Genomic DNA, 27,980 nt, shown 5'->3' with positions numbered 1-27,980 from the left:
CTAGTAAAACAAATTCAAAAGAACTATAAAAATCGAATTAGTCTATGGCCACTATACCCAAGGCCTAGTACACACTCCGGTTGTACAAACGATGTGCAACACAAAGTTACAACTGTTGTGTATGAATTTGTACGAGATGTACTACGCTACCAATGGAATACACGCGGCTGTCATAAAATTATATTTTATTAATATGGCTCTCACACAGACATACCTGTACAACAGACATACATTCCTACATACACACAAGTGGATATACACAATGTCATGTTTCTTTATATTACAATATGATACATGTGGTAGCACACAGAGAAGCAAACAGATGTAAAGGAAAAAAGGTAGAGCACAATCAAATTAATCTCCATAAACAGCAGTTTGATGAACAATAACGTTTGCGAGCTAAAGCGAAGGCACAGCAATAACACAAATTCCACAAAACGAACTCCCTCGTTTGAACGTTCTCCATTCAAATAAGACGAGGCAGTTGGGTTTCCATGGGCAACTGTTGTGAAAAAGCAGTTGTTCTAACATTCTGTGATGGTAGTGCAATCCTTCTTCATATAAATCTTTTTTTTTAAACTATTTGTGGGGATGTTTTGAAATAGTGTCGAACACTGACAGGTATAACGCTATAAGACATTATACAAGTCTCATTTCCAAAGCATTATAACTGTATCATAATACAAAGTGTTACCAAATAGTGTTGCGACACGATACTCTAAATGTAGTTGCTTCATCACATACACTGACTCCAGGTGACAGCAGCTTTCTGTGGACTAAAAGTTCACACATGGATAACACAGATCAAAACAGTCATCCTAAAAAATAAATTAAAAATTAAAAAAAGACTACTAGGATTTCCCAAACAGGCCTGTGACGTGTCCTTTTGTTGTGTATAATGTATGTATTATATGATGTGTGCAGATAAACTTTGTTTTCTAACAACTTTCTAAACGAGTGGGCTGTTTTACCAACAGCCGCAACATTTGATCGACTGACTCCCCCTTGTGGCAAGAGAATGGAAATGAATTCTCTGTCATAACCACATCAATTATATGAGAAAAATTGTATATCTTGTTAAGAATATGTTCCTAGTTATATAAGCACAGGAAGATGTACAGCAGGGTTGTTAAACTCATTCCCACAAATGGCCTAGGGTCTGCAGGTTTTGGGGGTTTCCTTTCAATTAAAACAGAGGCAACCAGGTGAAAGGAGTTTGTTTTACTAATTAGTGACCTTCATCAATCAAGTACAAGGGAGGAACGAAAACCCACAGACACTAGACCCTCCGTGGAATGAGTTTAACACGTGATGTACACAATTAACAAGGATTACCTACAAAGTCATCAAAAAGAAGATTCAAATCTCATTAAAAAAGGGAGATATTCACTCTAAAAACATGTTTTTAAGACATACAAGAGGAGCACAGACAGTGTCACATACATACGCATAGGAACAGAGTCAAAGCCATAACATATGGATGAACTTGTGGATAGACTGGCCTAGCAGGAGTTGAGCATACCCTGTTTACAGATACAGAAGGGGGTGTGTGTGTGTGTGTGTGTGTGTGACCTAACTGAGAAGGTGCGGGCATGGACAGAGGTCCAGGAACTAATTCTCTCATTAACACAGACAATACACAGGCTGCGTTCCGATTCACTACCCTTTTCTCCAAAGTGTGTACCCGTTAACTCCTCCTCGTGGATTTATAATCAAGCGATTGGTGGAAGACATCTCGTGTATTTGCAGCTACCCCACACCTTTCAGATCAACCCTCATTCCATCGCTCATCCTCGTCATGACTACTTGGCTTCACCAACACCTTAAATCTTCACTCCCTCCCTTCTCCCCTAGTTAGCACCCTCAGGTTAGGAGCCCTGCTTGTTAGTCTTCCATAGACCTCCATTAGGTGGGAGGGGGGGGTGTTCAACGGCCCTCATCAAAAGTCACTGAGGATGCTGACGTCGGCAAACTCCTTGCGGTAGCGGTGGGAATAGAGGGCCAGCAGGAAGGACCACTTTAGAGTCATGAAGCTCCACACGCCCGAAAGAAACAGGCTCCTCGGGTCAGTCATAGCTGGGAACCACAGAGATACGACAGACATTAGAGACTTGCAGACTCAGAGAAAAAGCCATGGTTGGCACACTGTTACACAATTCATTGAGTCAGGTGCTTCTCAATGAAGGTTCCTGTAGGAAAAGTGACCAAAGCTTCAGGCTCGTAGCATACACAAAGGGCAAGGATCTCCCATTGAATAACCCCATGGAGTCATGTGATGCCAGAGCAAACAATCTCTGGCAAGCAGTCATTTTGTGTGGAAATAGATTTCATTATGTGGACGTGCCCTAAGGGATTAAAACATGCAATACTAAATCACTAAATACATCCTAATGCACAACAAGAAAAAGTACAATGGATGAAACAGAGGATGGGAAGGGAAGCAAATGGAGGAGAGACGTAGCCATTTGCGAATGAACAGTAAAGCAAGTGAAGGGGAGAGGAGAAGCAAATTAGGATGAAAGGAGGAGTGAATGAATGAATGAATGAGAGAAGGGGGAGGTGTGTGTGAGACTCACACTCTTTGTTGGTAATGGCGAGGGAGAGGAAGGTGATGAAAGCCACCACGGCCAGCAGGGAGAAGACGACTCCGATGAAGAGAAAGAATTTGAGGCCCTTCAGCCAGGTGCGCCAGTAGTCCTGCAGGTACATGATGTGGGTGATGAGGGCCCAGAGCGCCAGCACACCTGTGGGAGAAAGACACATGCACACACATTCACAGTCAGGGGCTGGCCGTTCACAATCCCTACACTAAGTTAATTACTGACATGAGAAAAGCACGTGTAACTATCGCAAGTATTTGCATGGCATAGAATTGGGAGGATGAGGGGTTCTCTCAAGTCAAGACATGCCTTTGCTTGTCTAACTGCAATCTTGAGCTGTCCGTAGACAATATTTGAGGTTTAGGTCTTGTTGGCGTAGACTATGTCAGTGTGTGGCTCAGTTAGTAGAGCATGGCTCTTGCAATGCCAGGGTTGTGGGTTCGATTCCCATGGGGGACCAGTATGAAAAAAAAGTATGAACTCACTACTGTAAGTGGCTCTGGACAAGAGCGTCAGCTAAATTACTAAAATGTCATGTACATTTTAGGGGTGAACAATGTAATATTTTGCTGTGTGTCTCAAATCACACTGTTCTGTCACTCACTCCTCCATGTTCCTCTTTTACTGTTTCATAACCACACACATTTGGGTCTGGACATAGCACTAGTGTTTAGCACTATCCTTCATGAATCCACTTTCACCGCATCTTACACAATATTAGGCTAAAATGGTCTTCACTAGTTGGCCATGCTAGATAGGACAAAGTGGCAATGTCAAGGGCCGTATGGACAAAGATCCTAAATCATCACCTACGCCGACACTCCTTTTGAATACGGGCCCAAAACTAATGAGCAAGTAGCCTACACAACTTTTGGTTTTTTTCTTCAGGGTTGGTTGTTAAAACAGTGTTTGAGGTTGGAAAGTACCAGACTTGCTTCCTTTCAAGCATGGTCAGATAGTGAGTGGAGCTGAGCCACAGTTCCCCACCCTTCTACTGAAGTGTGCACTTGCACGCATCCTGTCGTAGCTCTAACAATGGTTGTTGAAATTCCCTCTAGCCAATGCTTAGGGCCATATCAATCCAATGCTTTTAAATCCGTGATGGGAGTTTTTTAGGGAAGAGTTTTTTAGGGAAGAGAATCGGGATGCAGCCAAGCTAGTAAGTTCAATTGACCCTCATGAGTCATTTCTAGAGGGAATAGGCTTATTCGGCTGTGTCAATCTGCCATACTGACCCCACTCATTTCCCCATCTCATGGTCTCTAGAATCATATGACCAACCAAGCACATGCCACGAAAAACCCTAGCAAGAATTGCACCCTTATTGATTCTCTCTGTATTGGCACAGGCACCACATGCTGTTATCACAACTCCACAAGAAAGATATGGATTTGGCCTCAATAAGAACATCAGTGACAGTGCACTTTATAAAAGGTCCTTCTCATTCATGTTAAAATAGCAAGACCTGCACTGTCAGTGACATTTGCCTACAATACTAAATATGCAAATGTAGCTACTGTTCTGTTTGCCAATAGGCCTACATCAGAGAGATGAGAAGAAAGTCACACTGATATCAGCTTGCTGACCTGAGAGGACAAAGTTCACAGCCATAAATGCGCCACTTGTTACCTAGTGCAGTGGTTCCCAAACTGTGCAGGGCGCGAGGGGTTGGCAGGGGGGGACTTCCTTTATTTGAAGGTCCAGCTTTCAATTTACTCTTGAAAGTTGTAATAGTAGAAAGCACAAGGCGCAATTACAAAATTAGGTAGTGCATCATCAGTTATTGCATACCTTAGAGAGATATTTATAACTTGGCAGAAATGTCCAGATCAACTAGCCCATGTCAGCTAAAAATTCTCTGCACCCCATGATAAAAATGTGTTCCCCAATGCTGGAAGGAGGGCTGCGTGAAAAAGTTTGGGAACCCCTTCCCTAGTGGGCCATTATGTAATACATAAATAATACTTTAAAGTCACTTCATGCAAATACTAGGCCTAAGCAATTCAATGTTTAATTCTAAAGTAACTTTTTTTTTTACATGGTTGTTAACTAGGCGTAGAGTAGATTATGTTCAATGCCAAGATAAGTATTACTTTACGGTAGGTTCAGGCTTCCGCTCTAGGCCAGCAAATTGTAATGGTGATGCTGAGAACTTCAAATGGGATGAGTAGAGGGACACGTGTGATAAATTCATCTGAGGAAACGTATCAAAAGCTTTTAGTCCCAATAAGCAGTGTAAGCAGAAATAACACAGTTTGAGTTGACACCAGACTGTTTTTTGGCCAGTGTGGTTTAAGCATCAGGAAGATCCAGAATTCCAGGTTAACCAAGCTGGTAATATAAAATGCTTTGGATACACGAAAGTAGACAGTGCTGGATATACACCCATTTATTTTTTACTGGGTAATAAAGTTATCCTAGATATTCATGGTATAAGACCTATGTAATGTTACTACATTTTTTTGCCAAAGTTGTAATGTTAGCTACCGTTTTAGAGATCATGGAGCGTGGTGTATAGCCATGTAGCTATTCTCTGAAGTTGAAAAGTCCAACTTTTCTAGAATACCTGAGGTAAAGCGTTTAGGACTTTAGGTAGAACGTTTAGAAATTTAAAAAGATAAATGAAAGTGTGGGCTTCTGACTATTTGTCACTCTAAAATCGTGTAACAGTACTGTAAGAGATGGGTAGCCTACTGTGGCAATATTCAGCTCATGCGAGTCCAATGGACAGGTAAATCCTTAAAATACTGCAGTGTATACTGTTACATATTGTCCACAAACTCATCCACAAAAATAAATAATTGTTTACATTCTGGCTAATACTTGTCTTTACCTGATAATCCTCCCATTGCAGCTGTCCATGGTTGGTTGTACGCGATGTTCCACACGAGAAACGCTGAGAATCCCATAAGCATGCCAAAAGAGGCATACCCAATACTGATGTACGTCTTATTGAACCCCATTGGGCACAGGTGACACGCTACAAATACAATGGGAAAAAACAATAACGTCAACGTTTAAAAACAAGTGCCTTATTTTTAGAAGCTCACCTCTGTATGACTCAAGCTAGCTAAACAAGTAATTACAGTTATCCTAGCAGCAGGATATTATGCTGCCAACACGATCGTGGACTGTTTCAAAATAAAAGTCCCCCCACAAGACATGCTAAACTTTGGGAATATCTTATTTTTGCACTCTAGTGCAGTCAATGTTGTGTATTCATAGATGCCAAGGGAACCCAGGTTTGACCAATAAAAAAACTAAAACAATTATAAAATAATGTATCTTTCGTCTCTCTGTGTTTTCATAATTTTCCATCAATTCACAAGTGGCTGAATCTCACTGGAGAAATCATCTGAGTGAGGGAAACAGTGCCCCTCTGACTCAGTATGTGTAGCCCATGTATCTGATACTGTCTGGAACAAAAGAGTATGACATGTTGCTGCTGTAGCGTTTGATTGATTGATGCCAGCAAGCGTTTGGCCTCCCTTGATAAAACAATTATAAAATAATTAGCCAATCAGCATTGAACTGAGCTCAACTGTGGGTTGTCCTAGTGCAGCAAAATGTCCCCCAAGGGAGGCCAGTTTGGATTTGGCTTCACACCAATTAAATGACATCCTGAGAAATACATCATAATTGTCAGAAAAACGTGTCTGTTTCTGGTCCGCTTGTGGTGATGTCTTGCAGTAGCTAGCTTGTTAAATTGGCCTTTTCCTAAACCATAGATGGAGATGGGGATTTGAACTTGTTGTTTTGACTTAATTCTCCATACAGGCAAATGATTATGACGGCGATTCTGATCTAACCATAAATTAATATATTGTGCCACTGGCCTGAGACAATTCAAGTTCAATATGTAGCCTAGATGTAGCCTAGCCTCTCTGGGCTCAACAGCCAGTGTAATCCCGTGGCGCGATATTCAAATACCTCAAAAATGCAAAAACTTCAATTTTTCAAACATATGACTATTTTACACCATTTTAAAGACAAGACTCTCGTTAATCTAACCACACTGTCCGATTTCAAAAAGGCTTTACAACGAAAGCAAAACATTAGATTATGTCAGCAGAGTACCCAGCCAGAAATAATCAGACAACCATTTTTCAAGCTAGCATATAATGTCACATAAACCCAAACCACAGCTAAATGCAGCACTAACCTTTGATGATCTTCATCAGATGACAACCCTAGGACATTATGTTATACAATACATGCATGTTTTGTTCAATCAAGTTCATATTTATATAAAAAAACTGCTTTTTACATTAGCATGTGACTAGCATGTGACTAGCATTCCCACCGAACACTGCTGGTGAATTTACTAAATTACTCACGATAAACGTTCACAAAAAACATAACAATTATTTTAAGAATTATAGATACAGAACTCCTCTATGCACTCGATATGTCCGATTTTAAAATAGCTTTTCGGTGAAAGCACATTTTGCAATATTCTAAGTAGATAGCCCGGCATCACAGGGCTAGCTATTTAGACACCCAGCAAGTTTAGCACTCACCAAAGTCAGATTTACTATAAGAAAAATGTTATTACCTTTGCTGTTCTTCGTCAGAATGCACTCCCAGGACTTCTACTTCAATAACAAATGTTGGTTTGGTCCCAAATAATCCATTGTTATATCCAAATAGCGGCGTTTTGTTCGTGCGTTCAAGACACTATCCGAAAGGGTAAATAAGGGTGACGAGCATGGCGCATTTCGTGACAAAAAAATTCTAAATATTCCATTACCGTACTTCGAAGCATGTCAACCACTGTTTAAAATCAATTTTTAAGCCATTTTTCTCGTAAAAAAAGCGATGATATTCCGACCGGGAAAGCGTGTATACGTACAAAGAGAGAAAAAATAAAAACATCTCGTGCCCTCGTGCACGAGCCTGAGTCTCAGAGTACTCTGACCGGCCACTATGCAAACGCGATAATGTGTTTCAGCCTGGGGCTGCCTCGATATCATTCAGCTTTTTCCCGGGCTCTGAGAGCCTATGGGAGCCGTAGGAAGTGTCACGTTACAGCAAAGATCCTCAGTCTTCAATAAACAGAGACAAGAAGAACAAGATCTTGTCAGAGAGGGCACTTCCTGTAAGGAATCTTCTCAGGTTTTTGCCTGCCATATGAGTTCTGTTATACTCACAGACACCATTCAAACCGTTTTAGAAACTTTAGGGTGTTTTCTATCCAAAGTCAATAATTATATGCATATTCTAGTTACTGGGCAGGACTAGTAACCAGATTAAATCGGGTATGTTTTTTATCCGGCCGTGTCAATACTGCCCCCTAGCCCTAACAGGCTAGCAGGCTCATGTTAACTAGCTAGCTAACTTAGCTGGTTATTTGTTGCCCATTCGAGGAAGTTAGGCTAGCAAGCATTTTTGATAGGTAGCCTATGAAAACAAAAACGAAAAGCGTATGGAGCCATAGACCGTTTTCCCAACATGAAAGAGTAGAGGACGGTATTGGCGTTCAACTAGTCTACAAGTAGTCCCCAAAATGTGTTTTACTTGCACATGCACACACACAAGAAATAAGTACCATGGACAGCCACATGATATTTAGCAACATTGATTGGACTAAATTGTTTTTGGTATATTTAAGTTTGTTTTCAATGTATTAAACTAAGCATATATATAGCTTTGTTGATTTGATGATGTTTAAATGTTTAAGTTGAAATGGAGCTGGAATAGCCGAGGCAGTGCTCCCGTTGTCTTTGTGCTGACTTGCGGTAACTCCATGGTTCTAAATCAGTCGTTGTTTAGTAAACTGTTGAAAAAATTAACTTGCTTGACCATGCTGCATATAACTGTTTGTTAAATGCAATATTTGCTTTTTGGACTTCACAGGACAGATGTTGCTCTCTGGTTTTGTGATGAAACAAATGTATGAATTTATTCCGCCACTGTGTGACTGTTGTCTATTTGTTGTCACTGCCTTATTGTATATCACAGTGGCGTATTAATTAATGGGTTATAGAGCAAACAACGCAAATACATGCATCATCAGTTCCTCTTGTCATGTTAGTCATTGCATACCGTAGAGAACTATTTATAACTTGTCAGAAATGTCCTGATCAACTAGCCCATGTCAGCTAAAGTATTTAAAAAAAAAAATTATAATTAGCCCATAGATTTTGTTGTAATTTTTTTGTCACTCAAATATCACATGAATACACATTAGATATTGCAAACTATATGGAAATGCAAGAAAATGAGCTTTAATACTGCTAAATTGTCTTTGCACCCATGACAAAATGTGTAGAATTGCAGGAAATAAGCTTTAAACCTACAAAATTCTCTCCACCAACAAGAGGGGTGTGAAGAGTTTGTGTTATGAACAGTGCTTGTGCCCATAGAAACAGACGTGGCGCGTATGTGCGGGTAGTTCCTCAATGCTGGAAGGGGGGCCACGAGTGAAAAGGTTTGGGAACCCTTATATTTAAGAAATACACTTTTCATAAAATACAAATATCTGTTATTGAAATTACTCAATAGAGTCTACAAAACTTAAATTGATTTATTGTGCTGGGCAACGGGTTTAATACAGAGTGCTGGTGACTCCTTACTCCACCCACTCCATTCACTGCAATGCAATACACTGTATATGGGATACTTTTTGGGTTGTAGAGAAAAAACTTGACTACATGTCTCATATAAACTGGGCTGAGAAATACTGTCGGGTCTCTAATAACCAAATATGTGTCGTTTTGGAGGCGACTGTGCCATACATATCCAGCAGCACTTTGTTCTCCACCCCCCCATAGCCCCCAATGCTGTAATAGACTTTGCCATTTAATTGTTGTCGCCATATTTGCTTGTAGAGCGAAAAATGTTCTACCTGTCTCAGCTAAAGTGAGGTGGGAAATACTCAGTAGGGTCTCTACTAACAAGGCATGGTTAGTTTTTGAGGGGGACAGTCAGGGCCCTAAGCAATTCAAGGCATTTTGGCATGTGGTGTAGAGAACATTTGGAAGTTTTTTCTTTTGAACGAGTTATCCAAATGTCAATGTTTTAAAATGATGGCTTTTATTTGGAAGGTTTCGTCATTACCATAAATCGTGTCATCATCGATTGTGCTGCAGGCAGAATACTAGCTTGTGCATGCTAGTATAAAAACGTCTGAATGACAATACATTATGTAGCTGCAAAGGCGACAACAAATAAATGGCAAAGTTGAAACATATATAAAAGGCTACACGACATGAACAGTGTGTCCTATTTGTAAAACAAAAAAACATTAGCTCAACAATGTTGTTATCTAATATTTACAGCCAATGATGTGTCAAAGAAATCCTCACACCAGATATAGGTGTCATGCTCGAGCGACTGCGGAATCATGAGAAACAGCGCCTACTGTAGTCTTGGAAGACTTCTGTGATATTCTTGCAAAGCAGCAGGCAAAATATATAACATTTTCACATCAACAAATAGGGGAGGACCATCCTCCTCAGTGAATTTCTGAAAAATGTAAATAGTGAAACACAAAAAAAGTTCTCATTTTTTAGATAAAACGACTAAATAAATTCACGTCAACAAATAATTGATTTAAACATACTGTTTTGCAGTGAAGGATCTACAGTAGCCTCAACAGCACTCTGTAGGGTAGCACCATGGTGGAGCCGGACGACAGCTAGTTTCTGTCCTCCTCTTGGTACATTGACTTCAATACAAAACCTAGGAGGCTCGTTAGGGTTGAATATTTTCCCAGTATTTTACAAATGTTCCATCTTGAAAATAAATCACTTTTCTCCCAGGTAACCCGATATTTCCCGCCAAAACCGGAAGTGTCATTCAACAGCATTATAAAGCATATAAATAAGCCTATGTCTTTATTTGATTAGAGCTTTGATTGAATATGCAAGCCTGATGCTACCTGAGCCTGATGAGCCATATATTAAACCCATTTAATGAGCCCAAGCCCCAAAAAGCCCAGAGGATTGTGCCTTTAGCCAATACACATGATATAGGCTACTGCCGTTATGCACGACATAAAAACATTAAAGCCCATAGACGTAGCTAGCTATATGCTCTCTTCGCTAAATACATATAATGAGCTCCAGTAGGCTAATATTTTTGAGTGTGAACTGTATTACTGTATTGTATTATACGGACTGGAATTCCAAACATCGTTCAAACCACGATAAAGCAGGGAGAGAACATGGCCTACAAAGTTACAAGCATAGGCTAGAGAATTTGATTTTAATTTAGAAATGTAATAGGACCTATTTGTATAATTAGTAGGCTGACACATATACCTTTCATAATATTTCCCCTAATGTTATTAGCCTACCTCCTCTTTCTCTCTCTAGTGTTGCTTCATTCCTTCCTCGCTTTCAACAGGTAAATGAATTGAGTTTCGTTGTCCTTATCTTCATCATTCTAATGTCATCTTTGAATAATATAGGAATATAATTAGATGCAAAAGGCTTTCACTTCTCTTCACGAAGATTGGTTATGGGTCTGAATAAATAACTGCTATAGCTTACCGCCATTGCGCATTCGCTATTCTTTCAAACCACCGAGTTCTATTGGCTACTGTATTTAACATTTAGCTTGCGTCCCTCTTCGAATAGTCTATTTAAGCATAAGGCACCTCGTGGCCGTGGTATATTGGCCATATACCACAAACCCCCGAGGTGCCTTATTGCTATTATAAACTGGTTACCAATGTAATTAGAGCAGTAAAAATAAATGTTTTGTCATACACGTGTTATACGGTCTCATATATCACAGTTTTCAGCCAATCAGCAGTCAGGGCTCGAACCACCCAGTTTATAATGGTAAATTAGACGCGCATTCTGTCTTTATATTACTGTAGCATAGGCTATTCTGTAGCAAATGTAGGCCTACCTGTCACAAGAAAAAATGGACCATGATGAGAAGATAGGTCTACATGCATTGTGAACTGCACTCCATACTGAGATGGGCTGTCTGTCCCCACCCTGAGCGTTGATTCATCATGCAGAGGCCGTAGAGCAACCAGATTTAGACATTGCATATCATTTAACAGTTCCATTTCACGCCAAAATTGACTGGTTTCTCGCAGTTATTTATCCCGGGAAAAGGGAGTGGTTTTGGCCTGTAAATCTCGGTAACTGGGTCCCGCCATTCTACCCTAATTCACACCCCTGAGTCAATACTTTGTAGAAGCACCTTTGGCAGCAATTACAACTGTGAGTCTTTCTGGGTAAGTCTCTAAGAGCTTTCAACACCTTGATTGTGCAACATTTGCCTATTACTCATTTTAAAATTCTCAAAGCTCTGTCAAATTGGTTGTTGATCATTTTCAGGTCTTGCCACATTTTCAAGCAGACGTAAGTCAAAGTGTAACTCAGCTACTCAGGAACATCCCCCAGTCCTTAACGATTACAAGCATACACTTAACATGATGCAGCCACCACTATGTTTGAAAATATGGAGAGTGGTACTCAGTAATGTGTTGGATTTGCCCCAAACATAACATTTAATATTTTTGCTGTACTACTTTATTGCCTTGTTGCAAACGGGATGGATGTTTTGGAATATTTTTTATTGTGTACAGGCTTCCTTCTTTTCACTCTGTCAATTAGGTTAGTATTGTGGAGTAACTACAATGTTGTTGATCCATCCTCAGTTTTCTCCTATCACAGCCATTAAACTAGTTAAATAAAGGTTAATAAAAAACTATGTAACTGTTTTACAGTCACCATTGGCCTCATGATGAAATCCCTGAGCAGTTTCCTTCCTCTCCGGCAACTGAGTTATGAAGGACGCCTGTATCTTTGTAGTGACTGGGTGTATTTATACACCATCCAAAGTGTAATTAATAAGTTCACCATGCTCAAAGGGATATTAAATGTCAGCTTTTTTTTCTTTTTTTACCTGTCTACCAATAGGTGTCCTTCTTTGCCAGGCATTGAAAAACCTCCCTGGTTGAATCTGTGTTTGAAATTCACTGCTCGACTGAGGGACATTACAGATAATTGTATGTGTGGGGTACACACACATACAAAAAAATGTAGAACTAAGAACAGATATAGCCCTGGGTTCACTCCAGACTTGACTGCCCTTGACCAGCACAAAAACATCCTGCGGTGTACGCACTAGCATCGAATAGTCCCCGTGATATGCAACTTTTCAGGGAAGTCAGGAACCAATATACACAGTCTGTTAGGAAAGCAAAGGCTAGCTTTTTCAAACAGAAATTTTCATCCTGTAGCACTTATTCAAAAAAGTTTTGGGACACTGTAAAGTCCATGGAGAATAAGAGCACCTCCTCCCAGCTGCCCACTGCACTGAGGCTAGGAAACACTGTCACCACAGATAAATCCACGATAATCGAGAATTTCAATAAGCATTTCTCTATGGCTGGCCAAGCTCTCCACCTGGCTACTCCAACCCCGGCCAACAGCTCTGTACCCCCCGCAGCAACTGGCCCAAGCCCCCCCCCTCCCCCCCTTCTCCTTCACCCAAATCCAGACAGCTGATGTTCTGAAAGAGCTGCAAAATCTGGATCCCTGCAAATCAGCTGGGCTAGACAATTTTTTTTATTACATTTTTTTATTTCACCTTTATTTAACCAGGTAGGCTAGTTGAGAATAAGTTCTCATTTGCAACTGCGACCTGGCCAAGATAAAGCATAGCAATTCGACACATACAACAACACAGAGTTACACATGGAATAAACAAAACATACAGTCAATAATACAGTAGAACAAAAGAAAACAAAAAGTCTATATAGTGAGTGCAAATGAGGTAAGTTAAGGCAATAAATAGGCCATGGTAGCGAAGTAATTACAATATAGCAATTAAACACTGGAATGGTAGATGTGCAGAAGATGAATGTGCAAGTAGAGATACTGGGGTGCAAAAGAGCAAAATAAATACATACAGTATGGGGATGAGGTAGGTAGATAGATGGGCTGTTTACAGATGGGCTATGTACAGGTACAGTGATCTGTGAGCTGCTCTGACAGCTGGTGCTTAAAGCTAGTGAGGGAGATATGAGTCTCCAGCTTCAGAGATTTTTGCAGTTCATTCCAGTCATTGGCAGCAGAGAACTGGAAGGAAATACGACCAAGGAGGAATTGGCTTTGGGGGTGACCAGTAAGATATACCTGCTGGAGCGCGTGCTACGAGTGGGTGCTGCTATGGTGACCAGTGAGCTGAGATAAGGCGAGGCTTTACCTAGCAGAGACTTGTAGATAACCTGTAGCCAGTGGGTTTGGCGACGAGTATGAAGCGAAGGCCAACCAACGAGAGCGTATCTGCTGCCATTGTTGCAACCCCTATTACTAGTCTGTTCAACCTCTTTTTCGTATCATCTGAGATTCCTAAAGATTGGAAAGTGGCCGCGGTCATCCCCCTCTTCAAAGGGGAGACACTCTAGACCCAAACTGTTACAGACCTATATCCATCCTGCCCTGCCTTTCTAAAGTCTTCGAAAGCCAAGTGAACAAACAGATCACCGACCATTTTGAATCCCACTGTACCTTCTCCGCTATGCAATCCGGTTTCCGAGCTGGTCACGGGTGCACCTCAGCCACGCTCAAGGTCCTAAACGATATCATAACCACCATCGATAAAAGACAGTACTGTGCAGCTGTCTTCATCAACCTGGTCAAGGCTTTCGACTCTGTCAATCACCGTATTCTTATTGGCAGACTCAACAGCCTTGGTTTCTCAAATGACTGCCTCGCCTGGTTCACCAACTACTTCTCAGATAGTGTTCAGTGTGTCATATCGGAGGGCCTGTTGTCTGGACCTCTGGCAGTCTCTATGGGGGTGCCACAGGGTTCAAATCTCGGGCCAACTCTTTTCTCTGTATATATCAATGATGTCGCTCTTGCTGCGGGTGATTCTTTGATCCACCTCTACACAGACGACACCATTCTGTATACATCTGGGCCTTCTTTAGTTACTGTGTTAACAAACCTCCAAACGAGCTTTAATGCCATTCAACATTCCTTCCGTGGCCTCCAACTGCTCTTAAATGCTATTAAAATGAAATGCATGCTCTTCAACCGATCGCTGCCCGCACCCGCCCGCCCGACTAGCATCACTACTCTAGACAGTTCTGACTTAGAATATGTGGACAACTATAAATACCTAGGTGTCTGGCTAGACTGTAAACTCTCCTTCTAGACTCATATTAAGCATCTCCAATCCAAAATGAAATCTAGATCGGCCTCCTATTTCGCAATAAAGCCTCCTTCACTCATGCTGCCAAACATACCCTCGTAAAACTGACTATCCTACCGATCCTTGACTTCGGCGATGTCATTTACAAAATCGACTCCAACACTCTACTCAGCAAATTGGATGCAGTCTATCACAGTGCCATCCGTTTTGTCACCAAAGTCCCATATACTACCCACCACTGCGACCTGTATGCTCTCGTTGGCTGGTCCTCGCTACATATTCGTCACAAAACCCACTGGCTCCAGGTCATCTATAAGTCTTTGCTAGGTAAAGCTCTGCCTTATCTCAGCTCACTGGTCACCATAGCAACACCCACCCGTAGCACGTGCTCCAGCAGGTATATTTCACTGGTCATCCCCAAAGCCAACACTTGCTTTGGCCGCCTTTCCTTCCAGTTCTCTGCTGCCAATGACTGGAACGAATTGCAAAAATCACTGAAGTTGGAGACTTATATCTCCCTCACTAACTTAAAGCATCAGCTGTCAGAGCATCTTACCGATCCCTGCAGCTGTACACAGCCCATCTGTAAATAGCCCATCCAACCAACTACCTTCCTCATCCCCATATTTGGTTTTGTTTTTCTGCTCTTTTGCACACCAGTATTTCTACTTGCACATCCTCATCTGCACATCTATCACTCCAGTGCTAATTGCTACATTGTAATTACTTCGCCACTATGGCCTATTTATTTGCACACACTGTATACAGACTTTTCTAGTGTGTTATTGACTGTACTTTTGTTTATACCATGTGTAACTCTGTGTTGTTGTTTTTGTCGCACTACTTTGCTTTATCTTGGCCAGGTCGCAGTTGTAAATGAGAACTGGCCTACCTGGTTAAATAAAGGTCAAATAAAAAAATAAAATAAACAGAGATCAGGTAGTCATTCAAAAATCATGTTAACCTGTTAGGGCTAGGGGGCAGTATTTACACGGCCGGATAAAAAACATACCCGATTTAATCTGGTTATTACTACTGCCCAGAAACTAGAATATGCATATAATTATTGGCTTTGGATAGAAAACACGCTAAAGTTTCTAAAACTGTTTGAATGGTGTCTGTGAGTATAACAGAACTCATATGGCAGGCAAAAACCTGAGAAGATTCTGTACAGGAAGTACCCTCTCTGACCATTCCTTGGGCTTCTTGGCTCTGTTTATTGAAAATGTAGGATCTTTGCTGTAACGTGACACTTCCTACGGCTCCCATAGGCTTTCAGAACCCGGGAAAAAGCTGAATGATGTAATTCCAGCCGCTGGCTGAAAAACTTTAGCGCCTTTGGTTAAGTGGTCTATCAGAGGACAATGAGCTGAGGCGCGTGCACGGGGCGACACCATGTTTTTAGTTTCTCTCTCTTTGTACTAAAACACAGATTCCCGGTCGGAATATTATCGCTTTTTTACGATAAAAATGGCATAAAATAGAGGGTGAGGAGAGGGTTGGGAAACCCTGCCATAAAGGAACACCAAGGGAGATGCCAAAACGAGATCTCCCTTGGGGGATTTCTTAACAGACGTATCAAGGCTAGGATCGTTACACTACTCCCTCGGTTCAGAAAACACAACCTGTGCTTTCTCTATCACAAATCCCTCACGCCTTAACAGGACTTTCTTTTGACCCTCATGCACTTCTGTGCATCAGAGTAGCAAAGGGTAGGCGGGGGTATTGACCTGAGGTAGACTTCAAGCCAGGTCCCTTGATCACACTACACATAACAACCCCAAGAGAGTAAGGGCCTCATCAAGGCTAGCGTTGTTCAACTGTCAGGCAGCATGACTTCCTTGTTAGGACTTTTCTAACGAGTACTAAATGCAGTTGCAATATACTGACCAATTGTTGCGGCTCACTGGATTTCATTTCAATGTGGGATTAAATACAAAGTAGTGCTATAACATTTTAAAATCCTCTGACCGATTGACTAACCTAATGATGTATTGAAAATAGAATCTAAATGGTGTATTACTCCCAACATAAGAGGAACCACAGCTAATGTACATTAAAACCACATAGATATGCACTTGTAGTTTAATTTTATATATATATATATATATATATATCAATAATAATAATAATATATAACGACCTACAGTATATAATCATTTTATGACATACAGTGGATATAAAAAGTCTACACACCCCTGTTAAAATGCCAGGTTTTTGTGATGTAAAAGAATGAGACAAAGATAAATCATGTCAGAACTTTTTCTACTGTTAATGTGACCTATAATGTGAACAATTCAATTGAAAAAAAACTGAAATCTTCGAGGGGGAAAAATGAAAAATAAAAACCTTACAATAACCTGGTTGCATAAGTGTGCACACCCTCTTATAACTGGGGATGTGGCTGTGTTCAGAATTAACCAATCACATTCAAACTCATGTTAAATACAAGTCATTACACACCTGCCATCATTTAAAGTGACTCTGATTAATCACAAATAAAGTTCAGCTGTTCTAGCAGGATTTTACAGACATTTTCTTTGTTGCATCTCAGAGCAAAAGCCATGGTCCGCAGAGAGCTTCCAAATCATCAGAGGGATCTCATTGTTGAAAGATATCAGTCAGGAGAAGGGTACAAAAGAATTTCCAAAGCATTACATATACCATGGAACACAGTGAAGACAGTCATCATCAAGTGGAGAAAATATGGCACCACAGAGACATTACCAAGAACTGGACGTCCCTCGAGAAGAAAACTGGTCAGGGAGGCTTCCAAGAGGCCTACAGCAACATTAAATGAACTGCAGGAATTTCTGGCAAGTACTGGCTGTGTGCTACATGTGAAAACAATCTCCCGTATTCTTCATATGAATGGGCTATGGGGTAGGGTAGCAAGACGGAAGCCTTTTCTTACAATGAAAAACATCCAAGCCCGGCTGAAGTTTGCAAAAACAAACATCAAGTCCCCCAAAAGCACGTGGGAAAATGTGTTATGGTCTGATGAAACCAAGGTTGAACCTTTTGGCCATAATTCCAAAAGGTATGTTTGGCGCAAAAACAACACTGCACATCACCCAAAGAACACCACAGTGAAGCATGGTGGTGGCAGCGTCATGCTTTGGGGCTATTTTTCTTCAGCTGGAACCGGGGCCTTAGTCAGGGTGGAGGGAATTATGAACAATTCCAAATACCAGGCAATTTTGGCACAAAACCTTCAGGCGTCCGTTAGAAAGCTGAAGAGGAAGTTCACCTTTCAGCACGACAACGACCCAAAGCACACATCCAAATCCACGAAAGCATGGCTTCACCAGAAGAAGATTAACGTTTTGGAATGGCCCAGCCAGAGCCCAGACCTGAATCCAATTGAACATCTCTGGGGTGATCTGAAGAGGGCTGTGCACAGGAGATGTCCTCGCAATCTGACAGATTTGGAGTGCTTTTTCAAAGAAGAGTGGGCCAATATTGCCACATGAAATGTGCCATGCTAATAGACTCCTACCCAAAAAGACTGAGTGCTGTAATAAAATCAAAAGGTGCTTCAACAAAGTATTAGTTTAAGGGTGTGCACACTTACGCAACCTGGTTATTGTGAGTTTTTTATTTTTTATTTTTCCCCATCAAAGATTTCAGTTTGTTTTTCAATTGAATTGTTCACGTTATAGGTCACGTTAAAGGTGGAAAAGTTCTGACATGATTTATCTTTGTCTCATTATTTTACATCACAAAAACCTGGCATTTTAACAGGGGAGTGTAGACTTTTTAAATCCACTGTATGTGACTCGTTTCAGGAAACTAGGCATATGTTGCACATAATGGATGGGCTGGACATGCCGGCAGATGAGTTTGGATTGGTCTGCAATGTAGCATGCTTCTGTTTATAAAGTGAGCTTCTCAGTATGTGTTGATAGTCCTTTCAACTGTGCCATTTTTTAAATATATAACATTAGCCATCGAGAACTACGAAAGTTTTGCTACTTTTCTCAACAACATTGATGCCCTGATCAATTTGAATTAGTGATTTGCTACTTTCTGCACACGCCACAGTCAGTGTGAACCTGAGTGACTTGACACAACGCTGGCCAAACAAGATGTAGCTACAAGAAAAACTGGGTCAGTCAATTACTAATATACAAACACTCTTAGTAAAAGTATTTATCTTCAACTCACAATCTGTGGATTCTATTCAATTAGATTGAAATTGTACGTTAAACATCACAGCATAGTTGAAAGATATAAGTTGCGTTGAAATCCGAAGATGGTGGCCAGCAGAGATAGGTGAGATGGGCTGAGGGAAGCTGAGGGTTGGGATGTGGAATTGGAAACAAGTGGGAGTGGAGTTGCATGGAGGGAGGATGATGGTCAAAGATAATATATAAAAAATAAAGTCAAAATAAAACATAATAGAAAGTAAGTGTTTTTACAGCTAATGCCGGTTTGCCCGAGGCTGATGCCGTGGAGGTGTGTGTACATTTGCACAATCTCATTCAAATACACACATATATGTAAATAGTGCCAGACATGCACTCAAACATATACAGTTGGCCTTGCTGTTATGATTTTAGTTGTCCTTGATGTCCTTTGTTTTTTTGCATTGTTGTTTTCTGTTTTCTTTTGTCTTTTTCTTTTTTCTCATGAGTTCATTTTCTTGGTTGCTGGTGCATTGGGGGGGGGTTCTTGGGGGTGGGGAATTAATTTTATTTTATTTTATTTGCTATCATTTTTTTTCTTGGGGGGAGTTGACTAGACAATGCTTGTTTTATTATATGCAATGTGTATGGGTACAATTCTCACACCTCAAATAAGACTTTATTTTTGGATCTTGCTGATAAGCTTACTGAGCTGCAAAACAAGCATACAAATACATGGCTTGTAATAGCTGGAAACTTGAATGAAACACCTGATAACTCTTTAGATTGATTTCCACCTAGAATAGCTCAAATATCTCAGAATAGTGACATCGTCACCTCTTTTTGCAGTAAACTGATAGTGGTTGATACATGGCATTTCTTTAATACCCACTTTAACGAATACACCTGGTGTTATAGGTCAATGATGGTCAGATCCAGAATTGATCTGTTTCTCATTTCTCCACCACTTTTACAGTATGTACAAGAAGTAAGTCATAAACATGCTCCTTTCACTGATCATAAAAGTACACTGCTCAAAAAAATAAAGGGAACACTTAAACAACACAATGTAACTCCAAGTCAATCACACTTCTGTGAAATCAAACTGTCCACTTAGGAAGCAACACTGATTGACAATACATTTCACATGCTGTTGTGCAAATGGAATAGACAACAGGTGGAAATTATAGGCAATTAGCAAGACACCCCCAATAAAAGAGTGGTTCTGCAGGTGGTGACCACAGAGCACTTCTCAGTTCCTATGCTTCCTGGCTGATGTTTTGGTCACTTTTGAATGCTGGTGGTGCTTTCACTCTAGTGGTAGAATGAGACGGAGTCTACAACCCACACAAGTGGCTCAGGTAGTGCAGCTCATCCAGGATGGCACATCAATGCGAGCTGTGGCAAGAAGGTTTGCTGTGTCTGTCAGCGTAGTGTCCAGAGCATGGAGGCGCTACCAGGAGACAGGCCAGTACATCAGGAGACGTGGAGGAGGCCGTAGGAGGGCAACAACCCAGCTGCAGGACCGCTACCTCCGCCTTTGTGCAAGGAGGAGCAGGAGGAGCACTGGCAGAGCCCTGCAAAATGACCTCCAGCAGGCCACAAATGTGCATGTGTCTGCTCAAACGGTCAGAAACAGACTCCATGAGGGTGGTTTGAGGGCCCGACGTCCACAGGTGGGGGTTGTGCTTACAGCCCAAAACCGTGCAGGACGTTTGGCATTTGCCAGAGAACACCAAGATTGGCAAATTCGCCACTGGCGCCCTGTGCTCTTCACAGATGAAAGCAGGTTCACACTGAGCACATGTGACAGACGTGACAGTCTGGAGATGCCGTGGAGAACGTTCTGCTGCCTGTAACATCCTCCAGCATGACCGGTTTGGCGGTGGGTCAGTCATGGTGTGGGGTGGCATTTCTTTGGGGGGCCGCACAGCCCTCCATGTGCTCGCCAGAGGTAGCCTGACTGCCATTAGGTACCGAGATGAGATCCTCAGACCCCTTGTGAGACCATATGCTTATGCAGTTGGCCCTGGGTTCCTCCTAATGCAAGACAATGCTAGACCTCATGTGGCTGGAGTGTGTCAGCAGTTCCTGCAAGAGGAAAGCATTGATGCTATGGACTGGCCCGCCCGTTCCCCAGACCTGAATCCAATTGAGCACATCTGGGACATCATGTCTCGCTCCATCCACCAACGCCACGTTGCACCACAGACTGTCCAGGAGTTCGCGGATGCTTTAGTCCAGGTCTGGGAGGAGATCCCTCAGGAGACCATCCGCCACCTCATCAGGAGCATGCCCAGGCGTTGTAGGGAGGTCATACAGGCACGTGGAGGCCACACACACTACTGAGCCTCATTTTGACTTGTTTTAAGGACATTACATCAAAGTTGGATCAGCCTGTAGTGTGGTTTTCCACTTTAATTTTGAGTGTGACTCCAAATCCAGACCTCCATGGGTTGTTAAATTGGATTTCCATTGATTATTTTTGTGTGATTTTGTTGTCAGCACATTCAACTATGTAAAGAAAAAAGTATTTAATAAGATTATTTCATTCATTCAGACCTAGGATGTGTTATTTTAGTGTTCCCTTTATATTTTTGAGCGGTATATATTATTGAAGTTAGAATATTCTGAAAAATCCAGTGGCATTCAAGGACACTGGAAATTTAATAATTCACTCCTAAATTATCCAGTCTTTAGCAAGAACATAAAGAACTTGATCATAGACTCATTTAATTCAAATGATTTAGAACCAAAGCATGGAAGTAACTGGGAAATATTTAAATTCAAAGTAAGCTCTATCACCATTACACGCAGTAAGGAACTAAAGAGGCAAACATTTTTGAAAGAAGATGAGCTTATGAATAAATGGACTGTTCTTTTAGAAAAGGATACCCTTTCAGCAGTGGAAGAAACAGACTTGAATAAATCTCAAATATAACTAGATCAAATGTACATTGATTTAGCTAAAGTGACCTTGATTATATCTAGAGCAAAATGGGTTGAGGAGGTTGAGAAAACACACAAGCAATTGTTTTGCTCTTCAAGAAAGGAATTATAAGAGAAAATCTCTTTCTACCTTAAATATTGATAATACCTTGTGTAAAGACCCAATTTATTTATTTAACTTTTATTTAACAAGGCAAGTCAGTTAAGAACAAATTCTTATTTACAATGATGGCCTACCCCTAAAACAACGCTGGGCCAATTGTGCGCCACCCTATGGGACTCCCAATCACGGCCGGTTGTGATACAGCCTGGAATCAAACCAGGGTCTGTAGTGAAACATCTAGCACTGAGATTCAGTGTCTTAGACTGCAGCACCACTCGGGAGCCCAAAATATATATATCGCCACATGAGTGCAGTGAACTGTGTAGGTCAGCCATAGTAGGTAGTACTGCGCACCTGGAGCAAATTACGGTTATGTGGTTTGCTCAAGGGCACATTGACAGATTTTTCACACTGCCAGCTCAGGGATTCAAACTGGCAACCTTTTGTTTACTGGCCAAACACTAACCGCTAGGCTACCTACCACCTTAAGATCATCTCTAGCTTTGTGTATTCTTTCTATGAAATTCTATTTAAATCTAATTTTAATGGGATTGAATGTGAGCATTTTATGAAACATGTCCATGGTCATGTTCCAATTAGTTCTGATGAGTTGAAGTCCATATGTGAACATGAGTTTCTATAGTAGAGATTAGAGATGCGCTTAAATCTATGAAGATGGGCAAAGCAACTGGAACAGATATTTTTTCTGTTTAATTTTATTTACACTTTTGGGAACATTTAGAGGGACCAGTATTCAACATGTCTCAAGAATGCCTAGCTAATACCCTGACTACACCGCTCGTGTCGCGTGTGCAAGCGTTGCAAAATAAATGTAGAAATCTATGTTATTCAATTATTGCACCCACACTGCTTGCGCGCGTCAACGAGCGTCTGCATTGCCAAGGACTAAAGTAGAAGTCCTTTGTATTTCTGACGCAGTTCTCGCTGCAAGTCCTGCCTCTCCCATCTCCTCATTGGTTTATAGAAGCAGGTACCCACGTGCCATCTCCTCATTGGTTATACCCACATGGGTGATTGAAAGATGAACTGTGTTGCCTGTCGTCGTGGTAATACTATGAAAGTTTAGATGCCAATCACCATATAAGTTCAAAGAAGAAAAAGCCTGGAAGGAGGAGAGATGACTAGAAATGATTCGGTTGACCGTTTTATGTGTGGATTAATTGTCAGAGTAGAGGACCTTGTGCATTTCAGGTAAAATAACAACTCAATGTTTATATCCCAGGACAAATTAGCTAGCAACAGCAAGCTAGCTAAATAGGACAAATTAGCTAGCAAGTGCAAGCTAACTAGCTAAATTGCCATAAATATTTAATGCTTTTCGACCTGTCCCCAAACTAATGTAATTGTTCAGAGTTTGTTTTGATATTTTAACCTGTGTGTCGTGATCGCGTTTGGTGTAGGGGGACAAAATAAATGTATGCACGATGGCGCACGATGGCGCACGCGCGCAGCCGGTTTGGGTTCCGTGTAAGGGTGAGATGATTACTACCATGAAACAATGGGTTATTTCCTTAATACCAAAACCTGATAAAGATCCCCTTTTCATAGATAATTGGAGACCTATTACATTATTAAATACAGATTATAAATTGATAACTTTAGCATATGCTAATAGACATAAAAGCAGCCTAAACCACCTTATTAATGAAACCCAAACTGGTTTCATGAAAGGACGCCACATCAGCTGTAACATTAGGTTAGTTTTAGACTTGATTGATTACGCTGATTCAATTGACTCAGAGGATATTGTTTTATTCCTCCACTTTTGTAAAGCATTTGATAAAATTGAACACAAATGACTAATACATTCATTGTACACTTTTGGTTTCGGGACTAGCTTTGCCTCTGTTATCAATATGTTTTATAAAGATATTAATAGTTATATTATGTTTAATCGTAACACATCTAAAATATTTAATATTCACCGTAGTGTATGCCAGGGTTGCCCTATTTCAGCTTTCTTATTCCTTTTAGTTGTAGAATTACTATCTATTAGCATTTTAAACAACCCTGAATTAAAAGGTATTTCAATATTTGGAAAATAAATACAAATATCTCAATTAGCAGACAATACAGCTCTGTTTCTAAAAGATAAGGATCGGGTTGCTATTGCACTTAATATTATCAAATCATTCTCTTCTGCTTCTGGTCTGGAACTTAATTTAAATAAATGCGAAATATTGTCCACACATAACTCAAATTACCAATCTGTGGGTGCACATGGCGAAAAACCATATTGTCCGTCAACATCTCAATTTCTCTCAAGAGATAGCGTGACATCTCTATTATTGGAAGGGTTTTATTGTCCAAAGAAGACGGTCTGTCATGTTTTGTCTACCCTGCTCTATCCTTATTTGTAGCTGATCAAACCAGCAAGGATATCAACAAAACTTTCCTAGACTTTATCTGGAAAAATAAACAACACAAACTTAAGTCTGTAAAACCAACAAAGAGCTGATGGTGACCTTGAAGTACTAGACTTCATTGATATCAACAATACCTTTAAAGTAAACTGTATTCAAATATGTATGCTTAGCTCTAAATATATATGGTACTTCATTCCCTGTCATATTTTTATGAAATTGTGAGGTCTTCCATTTTTGTGGATGTGCAAATATTCTCCAGCAAAATTACCCATCAAATTTCATTGACAAGCCCTTTTAGCCTGGAAACTGTCATGTTCACAACTTCACCCCTCACAAGGCACTTCTGTGGAACAACAAAGATATTGTTGTTAAATACAAGTCTTTGTTCTTAAGTGGTTTGAAAGATAGGTTATATTTGTGCTTGATTTATTTGATAAAGAAGTAAATATACTCTCTTAGAGAAAGTTCTTAGAAACATATAACTTCCCAATACATTATACAGAATACAATTTTATACGCAAAGCAATACCCTCAGGACTTACTCAATTAATCAAATCTCCTTTGTGTTTTGGAGAACATGTCAAGATAGATGCACAATTTATGTCAGAAGGTTGCCCCCTACGGGATAAAAATGTAATAATACATTCTTAACAAAGCTTTTTTAATCCAAGAAAAAGATCTAGAGGGAAATTCTTCTGGAGTAATTGAATGGAAGAAAGCTTGGTTGCTCCCTCACACATTTTGTATATCAAATAAAGTAAAATAAATGAACTTTAATATCTTGCAAAAAATATACCCTTGCAATAACGTGTCTAAATTCATGGACTTAGAGGACATATGCCTTTTCTTTGATAAAGAAGGGGAAACTATTATACACATTTTATTGGAGTGAGGTAAGTATCAACATTTTCTATTTCACTAATAAGACCCATGTATTTACAATGAAATATGTCAAATGTTATTATTCATATTAAAACAAAACGACTTTTCTGTACAGCACTTTGAGATATCAGCTGATATCAGCTGATGTAAGAAGGGCTTTATAAATACATTTGATTTGATTTGATACTGAATTAGTCATTCATTTCTTCATTCTCTCTGGTAAATGTTATATATACAAAAACAAATATTTGAAATCTGTGCAATACATTTTTACTTGAAATGCAAGATTTTATCAAATCTCGAGAGTTAATCAATAACAAAAAAATTTATTCTTACAACTCTATATATAGGTTTGTACATTTGTAACCCCTGACCTTATTTTATTATTTGTAATTTCACTTTTGAAACTCAATTTATGTGTAGTGGTTTTAGTCTTTTACTTTAATGTTATTTTATGTTTCTTCAGAGAAAATATACATGTAGTAATGACCTATGTTTTTTTGTTATTGTATTGTAATTCGAAATGCAATACAAAAAAAAAGTTTGGCAGTTTGAAATAGATATTCTTTGTGGAATCGACCTCCGTTGTCCTGCCTGCTCACAGGAGATGCTTGCTATATCAGTGAATGGAAATCGCAATCAATAACACTTACAGAAAGCCTCAAGGTTTGTACTACCTTCTTATGTGTTGATGTTTTGTTCAGGGAATAAGTTATTCATTTTTTTGCTTTATCCAAACACCTCCGAGAGGTTGGAGCAACACTGTCAGATGTCTGGTATATGAACCAGCAACCCACCTCTCTTACCTCTAAGCTACCGTCCACCTTTGATGTAGAATTTTGTGATGTAATCTTGCAGTCTGACTCTCTGTTTAGTTCTGAGAAGGGCTTCTATGACAGTGTCTTCCAGGCGAAAGGCATGCCCATAAAAAGTCCAAGCGTGTAATTATTCTCTTACAGTTTCTATAACATAGCTTTAAGTTAATCTCTGCACTTCACTGTGATTATTATGTTGTAGATGCCAGGCAAAGGAGTGTGTGGCACATCAGAGTGGACAGCGGCCAAAGAGACGACAGAAAAATCATCTGCTAAAGATGAGGAGGGCCTTGACATAGCAGTTTGCCGACATGCTCCTCAAGGCCCTCAACATGTGCAGATGCGAAATGTATGCCTACGCAGTGTACTTGCAGAAGGAGTTGTGTTCTGTTGGCATGGTGGGCTTCTTCTGCTGCGATGTTGCATGCAAATACTGGCCATATTTGCAGAAAGTCATGCAGGCATGCCCAGAGTTGGAGGAGCGTCTAAAAATGCACCCTCTCCGTCAAGCATGCGAAGGCGCATGAATGGTCTTGTGAGGTATGCAGAAAGGATATTGTAAAGACTTTTTAAATAATAGAATACATTATTTAAAAAATGTATTTGTTCATTATGGCATTATAGATCAAATGGGGAGGCCGCAATCAGCCTGGTACCAGCAACTCAACCAGAAAAGGAAGTCAAGCAGGACGTCAACGATGCTGTGCTTCAGGAGTGAGTTGCTGAGGTGCAGCAGTGGCCTGAAGGTAGAAAAGTTTGTGTTTCTCTGTCTCTCTACTTTGATGACTCTGATGAAGATGAAAACTCAAGATGAAGATAGTCCTATTGCCTAGAGCTCAGATGACAACTATGCTTTCTGAAATAATACACCACCCCTGCCTCTTTCTCTCTGTCTCTCTCTCCAGCAGGAGAGGGAGAAGGCCGTCACCACCTCCCTCAGGAGCAGCCTGGTCTCCTGACGTTGACACCTGACCCCTCACCTCTGAACCCATCCAGGGAAATATGATTTGCCTGATGACACTCTAGTGGAGATTTCGGCGCATTTGTTGCCATGTTTCCTCACCTCCGTTTCTTCCGGTCCTAGACTATGGCGACGTCATCATCAATTCAGAAAATGATCTGAGGACCTCTTTACTGAGGAATGTGGTTGTTCTACATGATTGTTTGTATTTTCTATGCTGCTGTGATTTATGTGTAATTGTGAGTTGCAAAAGAGTCTTTGGTCTCAATGGGACTGGTAAAATAAATAAAGTAAAGGTCTTAATAAACATTCATTAAGCACTAACAGCTCTGTGTCTGTGTTTCAATCGATTACATACAGTGGTTGCTCCACAAAAAGTTTTGCAATCATGCTGCAGGACTTAAGAGGTAATTTGTGGTTTAGTACGGTACCCTGTGTCACTACTTCATTGCTCCAGACCAAAGCAAGGGGGAGTTAGAGCACTAATTATGATTTTGGGTCCCATGGTGCTACTGTGTATCTTTAGTACTGTAGCCTACTCCCGACCAGTCATGTTGTACACCGCCTTAGTGGCGCAACAGATGCTAGTTCAATACCCGTGTCGGCCTCAACTGGGAGATCCATGAGAAGACTGTAGGTTTTTGGTTTCTCTCCCTCTAAAAATATTAATAAATAATTCTAAATAACAAACTCGCTTTATTTACAAATGTCTCACCCCATAAAAATTGCCTTTTTCTCACTCATTTTCCGTTATTTGAAAACGAAATCATCTCCAAAATATTGATATTTTTTAAACAAAGCGATTATTATTATTACTATTATTCATTTAGAATGATATAAAAGCCCCTTAGATATTCTTACAGATATATTATTAACCCTGTTATTAGCAGGACAATATGTACAGTTGAAGTCGGAAGTTTACATGCACCTTAGCCAAATACATTTAAACTCAGTTTTTCACAATTCCTGACATTTAATTCTAGTAAAGATTCCCTGTCTGAGGTCAGTTAGGATCACCACTTTATTT

The 27,980-nt window shown here is 40.4% G+C and overlaps 1 protein-coding gene across 2 annotated transcripts; it reads right to left on the bottom strand.

Annotated features, from left to right (window-relative positions):
• Positions 1-168: 168 nt before the first annotated feature.
• LOC106565236 (heme transporter hrg1-A) lies at positions 169-11,041 on the bottom strand. Of its 2 annotated transcripts, none has more exons than XM_014132130.2 (4): positions 10,900-11,041; positions 5,434-5,580; positions 2,577-2,744; positions 169-2,076 (listed from the first exon to the last, which is right to left on the bottom strand). In XM_014132130.2, the coding sequence occupies exons 2-4, from the start codon at positions 5,561-5,563 to the stop codon at positions 1,940-1,942; spliced, it is 435 nt and encodes a 144-aa protein (XP_013987605.1). In that variant the 5' UTR covers positions 5,564-5,580; positions 10,900-11,041; the 3' UTR covers positions 169-1,939. The 2 variants fall into 2 exon arrangements, with proteins under 2 accessions (XP_013987605.1, XP_013987604.1); XM_014132129.2 differs by lacking the exon at positions 10,900-11,041 and adding an exon at positions 10,165-10,272.
• Between the last annotated feature and the right edge of the window lie 16,939 nt (positions 11,042-27,980).

Source organism: Salmo salar, chromosome ssa12, assembly GCF_905237065.1.
Source record: "Salmo salar chromosome ssa12, Ssal_v3.1, whole genome shotgun sequence".
NCBI classification, from domain to species: Eukaryota; Metazoa; Chordata; class Actinopteri; order Salmoniformes; family Salmonidae; genus Salmo; species Salmo salar.
Note: the sequence above shows the minus strand (reverse complement) of the source record. Positions and strands in the feature narration are given on the sequence as shown.